Source organism: Salmo salar, chromosome 18, assembly GCF_965601325.2.
Source record: "Salmo salar chromosome 18, fSalSal1, whole genome shotgun sequence".
Taxonomy (NCBI): domain Eukaryota; kingdom Metazoa; phylum Chordata; class Actinopteri; order Salmoniformes; family Salmonidae; genus Salmo; species Salmo salar.
The window spans coordinates 13,985,646-13,995,420 of record NC_138308.1 but is presented as its reverse complement, the minus strand read 5'-3'; the positions used below and the strand labels follow the sequence as shown (position 1 = coordinate 13,995,420).

Below are 9,775 nucleotides of genomic sequence, written 5' to 3'. Positions count from 1 at the left end.
TGACTCACTTCGTGGGCTTATTTTGGTGGACATATTTTGGATGGAGTAAAACCTCTCGCTTCTCCGCTTCCTCTTTGACATTAGGGGGCATGATATGAAAGTTACGCGGAAGTGAAGCAGTTTCATTCGGTCGTCACGAGTTATTACAGCCACAAAGTTATAAACCCCGCCCATTTCTAAAATGTGTCTTAATAAAATCTGATTTTAAACCTAAACACACTACTAACCTTATGGCTAACAAATAACCTTAATTTAAGACCAAAAGGCTATTTTTTAGTTTTCACAATTTTTCACGATCTAGCCAATTTTGACTTTGTGGCTGTAGTAACTAGTAACAACCGTTCGTTTCACAGGGAAATTCCTACCCGTCACCTCAGTTTCTAAACCATACGTTGCTGTCACCGTGCAGTGCGCCCCGTGTATCAAACGCTGCCTACAAACTTTTTCCAGGCTGGGAAACGATACATTAAAACGGAGAAGGAAGCTCCATCGACAGAAGAGCGGGGAAGAAGTGAAGGGGAAACCCTGTAACACTGGAGGTAAACGAGTTATCTATCCCCTGCTATGTTGGTGTTTATTAGGCCGCTCTAGTTCAGTTACCCGCTAATCACACATATATAGTACAAAAAAGTGTAACTAATGTTAATTACTGGTAGCTAGTAAAATCTTCTAGTTAACGTTAGAAACAAAGGCAGGCGTTAGCAAGCTAGCTAGGTAATGTAGCTTCTTTAATAATTTGAGGCAGGGTTTTCTTGTCAAAAAGGGCCCCTGCTGATGAGGCAGTCTGTAGTGTAAACTTGTTGGAGTTATTCAGCGACATTGGCAGCCACACCTTTTTTCATAGTAAATAGGACGATAACGTTCGCTAGTGTTTAAAAAGTGGAGCTGACTAACGTTAACTTCCCAGCTGATACAATCAGATGTTTGAAGAGGGCTTTGATAGTCAAAATGGATAAAATGTAATTAAGTTAGCAACCAAGCTAGATAACGTTACTAGCTAACAAACGCTATAGCAGCAGCCAGCGTTTACGACCGTCGTTAGAATTTGGAACTGCTGTATAATAGCTTAGCTAACTGCTACTCAATCTCATGCAAATTACTACCGTTTATTTAGTTAACTATAGTAGCTAGCTACATATGTGTTGATAGGTACCTTTTTTTTCTCGGAAAAAGTAATATTCAAATCGGTCATAATGAAAAGGAAACTAAAGTTTCTGGAAATGTATAGCAAACTAGCGAACGTTAGCTATATTTGCCATTCACCAATAGCTTTATTATGTCAACAGCCAAGCCAAGTCTGGAATCATTGGCTGATTTCCACATCCAGTAGTTTTTGTTATACCTCACTGATCCAGTATCTCACTTTGATTTCCATAGAGGTGCACAACTAACAAGATACAGCCTGGCTACAAGTTGTCCAAAAGTGTTATTTTTATTTTATCTTATATGGTCAAAGTATCACCACCTCAAGTATTTATATTAGTCATTCATTCTTAATTTTTTTCCTTACAGCGATCATGTTTGGCGAACGCCGCAATGGAAACCTGCTTGTCCAGCTGGGCCCGACGCTGCAGGCCTACCCAGAGGAGTTGATCCGGCAGCGGCGGACTCATGATGGCCAGACAGAGTACCTGATCCGCTGGTGCCTGCTGGCCATAGAAGACGGTAGTGGCTCAGGTGGAGGGAGCAATGAGACAGGAGGAGGAGGAGGGGGAAGCAGTTCAGGGGTGGGCGGTTCAACCTCAGGCGAGAGCAAGACGGAGAACATCCTGATGTGGATGTCAACGGAGGACGTCTACGCCAACTGCCCCACGCTGCTGGGCAAGCGCAAGGCAGATGGCCAGTGGCCCCTCCAGGAGGCAGAGGAGAGGCCGGGCGGAGATTTCCCTGCTGATGTCACCTTTGATGAGGTGGAGCTTTCTGACATGAAGGACGATGTCAAGAACTTGGTCAGGAGGGCCTGCAAGCAGATGACCAAGAAGAGCGACTTTGCCATCAGCATCACACACACCATCCATGTGCTGAGTGCCTACGCCAGCATCGGCTCACTGGTGGGTGTCTTCAAGGAGACGGGTGCCCTCGACCTGCTCATGGAGCTGCTCTGCAACAAGGAGCAACAAACCCGCAGAAGTGCTGGGAAGATGCTCCGGGCTCTGGCCTCTCATGACGCAGGTATGGTGGGGCTTTGATCACTTCATTCTTACACTGTCCCAGTGTCAGCCATATTGGAAATGAGTAGAGAGACTGAGGCAGTAGTAAGTGGTGGTAATACATTCTATACTTATCACCTTACTTTCTATATAGACCACTGATCTTAACTGACCAGACAGAAAAAGCAGGCTTACTGGTAGGCTAGGCAGGGTTTCTGCCCTCTTGCTTTCACCTAGACTGTCCTTTACCACTATTAATATTTCTTTATCAGTGATGAGCTCTGAAAAGTCAGGGAAAATATTTTGTGTAGACTACTTAATATGTGAGGACTTGGCCCCTGTCTGTTTTACATCTGCACACAGTTCCTGTACTCTGTTAATTAATTAGGCTATGGTCCCTGATGTTTTTGGTGTGTTGGTGTGAAACATGACCCATCTGCCTGGAGTTCCACTCCCCTTACTATCCAAAGCGCGTTTATAGTTCAGGACAGTTTGTTTTCGGTTATGCAGTTTATTGAGTGTGGTTGTTTATTGGATTACTGAGCATGTGTTGCAATGTAAAACACAGACCCCTATTAGGTAAATCAGTCACTAGGTATGTGTAATATTCTTCTGTTAGCATCATTGACCTGAATAATGGTATTTCTGCATGACTCGTAGCTTTATTTGCCAAAAAAAGGCTTAAATTCTGGATTTAGCCACTGGTTAATCTTTCCTTTGGCTGATAGCTTTAGTTTCCCTAGCATTTTCTATTGTCATTGACTGACAATACTTCCCATTTTAATTTTGAAAGTGAGAGTCTGTGGGCAATGGTAAGCCTAACTAGCAGGTTGGCATTTATTATCATGAATCTTGCTCTGGATGCAGCTCTGCAGGATAGTCACTAGCTGGCACAGCCACTAAGTCATAAAATCTGATTTTAAAGCTAAACGTAACCCTAACCACACTGCTAACCCTAATGCCTAACCTTAAATTCAGACCAAAAAGTTTGTTTTTGTTTTCCTGAATTTTTACAATAAAGCCAAATTTGATTTTGCAGCTTGCCCATCTAGCGGAAATTGCTCAGTTCTGCCTCCAATGGCAAGATTTATGACAACAAACATCAACCTGCACCTAACTATGGGAACCTGTGTAGTGAGTGCCTAAATTACATGATTAAATATTTGTGCTGTAGTCCTTAATACTTGAGGGATGCTGCTTGTTTACTTTCCCTTTAGTCATGACATGTAACTGTAATTCTGTGCAACTAGTCTGGATTTGAACCCAGACCAGTGGCAGGTAGCCTAGTGGTTAGAGCGTTGGGCCAGTAACCGAAAGGTTGCTGGATGGAATCCCCGAGCTGACAATGTAAATATCTGTCTTTCTGCCCCTGAGCAAGGCAGTTAACTTCTATGGGCTACTTGGGATGCTTGGCGGCAAATTCAAAAACAACAAAATGTCATAATTCAACTTTCTCAAACATACAACTATTTTACACTATTTTAAAGATACACTTCTCCTTGATGTAACCACATTGTCCGATTTCAAAAAGGCTTTACAGCGAAAGCAAAACATTAGATTATGTTAGGAGAGTACATAGACAAAAATAATCACACAGCCATTTTCCAAGCAAGGACATGTGTCAATAGAACCCAAAGCACAGCTAAATGAAGCACTAACCTTTGACGATCTTCATCAGATGACACTCCTAGGACATTATGTTACACAATACATGTATATTTTGTTCAATAAAGTTAATATTTATATCCAAAAACAGCATTTTACATTGGCGCGTGATGTTCAGAAAATGTATTCCCACCAAAACGTCCGGTGAATGTGTACATCAATTTACAAAAATACTCATCATAAACATTGAGAAAATATATAACAATTATTTAAAGAATTATAGATGGACTACTCCTGGATGCAGCCGCTGTGTCACATTTTAAAATAGCTTTACGGAGAAAGCACATTTTTCAATATTCTGAGTACATAGCTCAGCCATCACGGCGAGCTATTCAGACACCCGCCAAGTTCGGGGCACCCTAAACTCAGAATTAGTATTCGAAATATTCTCTTACCTTTGCTGATCTTCGTCAGAATGCACTCCCAGGACTGCTACTTCCACAAGAAATGTTGTTTTTGTTCGAAATAATCCATATTTATGTACAAATACCTCCGTTTTGTTCGTGCGTACAGATCACTTATCCAAAGGCATAACGCGCGAGCGCGGAACCAGAGACGAAAAGTCAAAATGTTCCTTTACCATACTTAGAAGCATGTCAAACGCTGTTTAAAATCAATCTTTATGGTATTTTTAACGTAAAATTCCGATAATATTCCAACCGGACAATAGCATATTCATTCAAGAAGAAAAAGAAGGAACGGTGCGCTCGTGTGACTGCGCATATCCAATCCCTTTGTTGCCAGGCAGACCACTCAGTAACTGAGCTCCTATTATCTGCCCAGTGACAGGAGAAAGCTATAACCACTTTCTGAAGGCTGTTGACAGCCAATGGAAGCCTTAGGAAGTGCAACGTCACCCCCACAGACACTGTAGCTTCGATAGAGAATCAAAATAACTACAATTCTCAGACTTTTCACTTCCTGCTTGGATTTTTCTCAGGTTTTTGCCTGCCATATGAGTTCTGTTATACTCACAGACACCATTCAAACAGTTTTAGAAACTTTAGAGTGTTTTCTATCCAAATCTACTAATAATATGCATATTCTAGTTTCTGGGCCAGAGTAGTAACCTGTTTTAATTGGGTACGTTTTTCATTCGGCCGTGAAAATACTGCCCCCTAGCCCAGACAGGTTAACCCTGTTCCACAGGCACCGAAGATGTGGATGACAATTATGGCAGCCCCCTTGCATCTCTCTGATTCAGAGGGGTTGGGTTAAATGCGGAAGACCCATTTCAGTTGAAGGCATTCAGTTGTACAACTGACTAGGTATCCCCCTTTCCCCTTTCTTAATTTGAATAAACTTTCGGAATGTGTGACATAAGTCTGTAGCAATTGACAGGCATGATGACAGTTGGCCAGTGGCGTTTCACTGATGCAATGGCAATCTGTACAATCCAAAACACTTACCACGATTCCATCCAGACTTATTAAAAATCCATTATCTCATCATGTAGCCTAGCCTACCTGCACTGAATCTGTGAGCTGTTGTTGGCTAGAGTGCACGTGCCAAGACCAGAGAGACTATTTAACGCAACAATTTTTGCCAAAACTATCGGTAGAGTTGAAAACTTAAGCGAAAAATAACATTTTGTGTGCACTACCTCATCACGCAGTCTTTATTTATTTTTTTTTCATAGATTTTTATCCGCAACAAGTACGTTAGGAAAAACACCATTGGTGGGAAAATCTGCGGATTTTTTAATATTTGCATGAAAATCTGTTGACAATTGGATGGAAATCTAGCTAGTGAAAAATATTTGTGGTATTGGTAAAGCATTGTACTAGGTCCCACAAAGCACTTCTTTCCCATGTATTTTTTTTTTGCCTTCCCACTGGCCCTTTCTTAGTACAGGCACTTGGGAACCAGATCTGCCCACAGGGGAGCCACGCCCAGCCCATCAGAATCAAAGCAAATTTATTTATAAAGCCCTTCTTACATCAGCTGATATCTCAAAGTGCTGTACAGAAACCCAGCCTAAAACCCCAAACAGCAAGCAATGCAGGTGTAGAAGCACGGTGGCTAGGAAAAACTCCCTAGAAGGGCCAGAACCTAGGAAGAAACCTAGAGAGGAACCAGGCTATGAGGGGTAGCCAGTCCTCTTCTGGCTGTGCCAGGTGGAGATTATAACAGAACATGGCCAAGATGTTCTAATGTTCATAGATGACCAGCAGGGTCAAATAATAATAATCACAGTGGTTGTAGAGAGTGCAACAGGTCAGCACCTCAGGAGTAAATTGTCAGTTGGCTTTTCATAGCCGAACATTGAGAGTATCTCTACCGCTCCTGCTGTGTCTAGAGAGTTGAAAACAGCAGGTCTGGGGACAGGTAGCACGTACGGTGAACAGGTCAGGGTTCCATAGCCGCAGGCAGAACAGTTGAAACTGGAGCAGCAGCACGGCCAGGTGGACTGGGGACAGCAAGGAGTCATCGTGTGTGTGTGAGCGAGTGAGAGAGGACTGACTGACTGACTAAATACAGGAGGGGTCGGGAGACACTGTGGCCACATCCGACGATACCCTCGGACAAGGGGGAATGCCTTGCCATTCACCTTCACACTCCTGGGCCAGACTACATTCAATCATAGGACCTACTGAAGAGATGAGTCTTCAGTAAAGACTTAAAGGTTGAGACCGAGTCTACGTCTCTCACATGGGTAGGCAGACCATTCCATAAGAATGGAGCTCGATAGGAGAAAGCCCTGCCTCCAGCTGTTTGCTTAGAAATTCTAGGGACAATTAGGAGGCCTGCGTCTTGTGACCGTAGCGTACGTGTAGGTATGTACGGCAGGACCAAATTGGAAAGATGGGTAGGAGCAAGCCCATGTAATGCTTTGTAGGTTAGCAGTAAAACCTTGAAATCAGCCCTTGCCTTAACAGCTTAAACCAGCACCATCTTCAGATTAGCCTTAACGTCGGTAGCCCTGCCCCCTGGTAAACAGTGTATGATCGCTGGATGATTTGTTTTAAGTTTAATACTGCGGGTAATGGAGTTGCCAGTGACTAGGGTTTTCAATTTGTCAGAGCTAATGGTGGGAGGCTTCGGTGTCTCAGACCCCGTAATGGGAGGAGTAGAGACCAGAGAAGGCTCGGCCTCTGACTCCGACTTGCTGCTTAATGCGGAGAACCGGTTGAAAGTTTCTGTCGGCTGAATGAGCGACACCGGTTGAGCATTCCTACAGCATTTCCCTCCAGAAGCCATGAGAAAGTTGTCTGGCTGCGGGGACTGTGCGAGGGGATTTATACTACTGTCTGTACTTACTGGTGGCACAGACGCGGTTTCATCCTTTCCTACACTTAAATTACCCTTGACTAACGATTGCGTCTGAAGCTGGGCTTGCAGCACAGCTATCCTCGCCGTAAGGCGATCGTTCTAATATATATTATGAGTACAGCGACTGCAATTAGAAGGCATCATGTTATTGTTACTACTTAGCTTCGGCTGGTGGAGGTCCTGACGAACCACGTCCAGATAAGGCGTCCGGAGGGAAAAAACAAAAATATAAACGGTAATTAAAAAGTAAAAACCGTCAGGTAGCAAAGTAAGGTTAGCAACAAAACCCACAGCAGCACGTAAACAAGTTTGCAAGTTGTGACCGGAATGAGTTTTTCCCCACAAGGGCTTTATTACATACAGAAATACTCCTCAGTTTCATCAGTTGTCTAGGTGGTTGGTCTCAGACCATCCCGCAGGTGAGAAGCCGGATGTGGAGGTCGTGTGCTGGCGTGGTTACACTTTGGAGGCGGCTTATGGTAATTTTAATATTAATTTATCTGCCAACAGCCCCGGTGGACATTCCTGACGTCAGCATGCCAATTGCACGCTACCTCAACTTGAGATATCTGTGGCATTGTGTTGTGACAAAACTGCACATTTTAGTGGCCTTTTATTGTCCCTAGCACAAGGTGCACCTGTGTAATGATCATGCTGTTTAATCAGCTTCTTGATATGCCACACCTGACAGGTGGATGGATTATATTGGCATGTTTTTAACTGCACTGCCACCTTTTAAGCTTTCTTAGCAACTTTCTGCTGGAGAGGAAATTTAGAAATATATTACCTTTTTTAAAAAGAATCCACAATTTCGTGATATCCAATTGCTACATTTACATTTACGTCATTTAGCAGACACTCTTATCCAGAGCGACTTACAAATTGGTGCATTCACCTTATGATTATTCACCTTTTTTTTCCAAGATGGCGTAGCAGTTCAGACGTCCTCTACCCTCCTCTTGTCGTGTCCCGTGTATATATATATTTACATATTTTTTTTTTCTTCACTTATCTTTATATATATATATATATATATATTTTTTTATTCTAAATACTCAACCTCAAAGCACTCTCCTGCAACCCGCCTCACCAATTTAAAAAAGAAAGTATTATTTACCTCATCTGAATTCCACAACAGAAGCTAGCAAGTGTTTAGCCATTTTCACTGGCTAACGTTGAAGTTCAGCTAGCCACGGTTAGCTGTCCTCAGCTATCCATTAGCTCGAAAAGCTATCGCCAGTTTTTTGTACAGCGCGACTCAGACCAGAGCATACCGGACCTATTCTCTCTCCTTTCCCCGATTTCTACCGCAGGCTCTGGACATTTACACCTGGATCTTGCAGCTAACTAGCTGCTACCTGAGTGACTATTGGCAACGTCGGTCACGGAATTAACACACATTATTACGGAGCTAGCCAGCTAGCCAGCTGAAGAGTTCCGTCAGCCACTCCTGGGCTATTCATGAGCTAGCCAGCTGAAGTGTCTCCTGGGCTACAACTCACCTATCCTGACCCGTTTTACTGCCGATGCGGAGCCCCATCGGGTCTTCACGACTGGACCACCGACGTTATCTGCCCGAGGGAGTTATCCAACTGGCCCCTCCGTCGCGACGTAACCTGATCGCCCATCTGCGGCCCGCTAATCGTTATCTGTCTTTTCGGCTGCGATCTGAATAGGTCTATCGGACACTTTTCTTGGGCCACTATAACTAACTATTTTGCCAACTTGGACTGGTCCCCCCTTCCACACGGAACCCCACTAACCCACAGACGGAAACGCACGAGGTGGCTAAAAACAGACCTCTCTCCCATCTTCCACCAGCTTGCTACCTATGGCCCGGCTAGCTGTCTGAATCTCACTGGACCCTTTGATCACTCGGCTAAGCATGCCTCTCCTTAATGTCAATATGCCTTCTCCATTGCTGTTCTGGTTAGTGTTTATTGGCTTATTTCACTGTAGAGCCTCTAGCCCTGCTCATTATACCTTATCCAACCTCTCAGTTCCTCCACCCACACATGCTATGACATCTTCTGGTTTCAATGATGTTTCTAGAGACAATATCTCTCTCATAATCACTAAATGCCTAGGTTTACCTCCTCTGTACTCACATCCCACCATACCTTTGTCTGTACATTATACCTTGAAGCTATTTTATCGCCCCCAGAAACCTGCTCCTTTTTCTCTCTATTCTGGACGTCACAGACGACCAATTCTTATAGCTTTTAGCCGTACCCTCATACTTATTCTTCTCTGCTCCTCTGGGGATGTAGAGGTGAATCCAGGCCCTGCAGTGCCTGGCTCCACTCCTACTCCCCAGGCGCTCTCTTTTGATGACTTCTGTAACCGTAATAACCTTGGTTTCATGCATGTTAACATTAGAAGCCTCCTCCCTAAGTTTGTTTTATTCACTGCTTTAGCACACTCTGCCAACCCGGATGTCCTAGCTGTGTCTGAGTCTTGGCTTAGGAAGTCCACCAAAAACTCTGAAATCTTCATCCCTAACTACAACGTTTTCAGACAAGATAGAACGACCAAAGGGGGCGGTGTTGCAATCTACTGCAGAGATAGGCAGCAGAGTTCTGTTCTGCTATCCAGGTCTGTACCCAAACAATTTGAACTTCTACTTTTAAAAATCCACCTCTCCAAAAACAAGTCTCTCACCGTTGCCGCCTGCTATAGACCCCCCC

At 43.8% G+C, this 9,775-nt stretch overlaps 1 protein-coding gene across 4 annotated transcripts in view; it reads left to right on the top strand.

Moving 5' to 3' along the window:
- Positions 1 to 211: 211 nt before the first annotated feature.
- LOC106576725 (cullin-9) overlaps positions 212 to 9,775 on the top strand; it is an 84,848-nt gene continuing 75,284 nt past the window's right edge. For 2 of the 4 annotated variants that reach the window (XM_014154070.3, XM_014154074.3), the window contains exons 1-2: positions 212 to 539; positions 1,513 to 2,172. In XM_014154070.3, the coding sequence (XP_014009545.2) occupies positions 1,518 to 2,172 (655 nt within the window). In that variant the 5' untranslated portion in view covers positions 212 to 539; positions 1,513 to 1,517. The remainder of the gene's footprint in view (positions 540 to 1,512; positions 2,173 to 9,775) is intronic. The other 2 variants (XM_014154072.3, XM_014154075.3) reach the window with 1 other exon arrangement.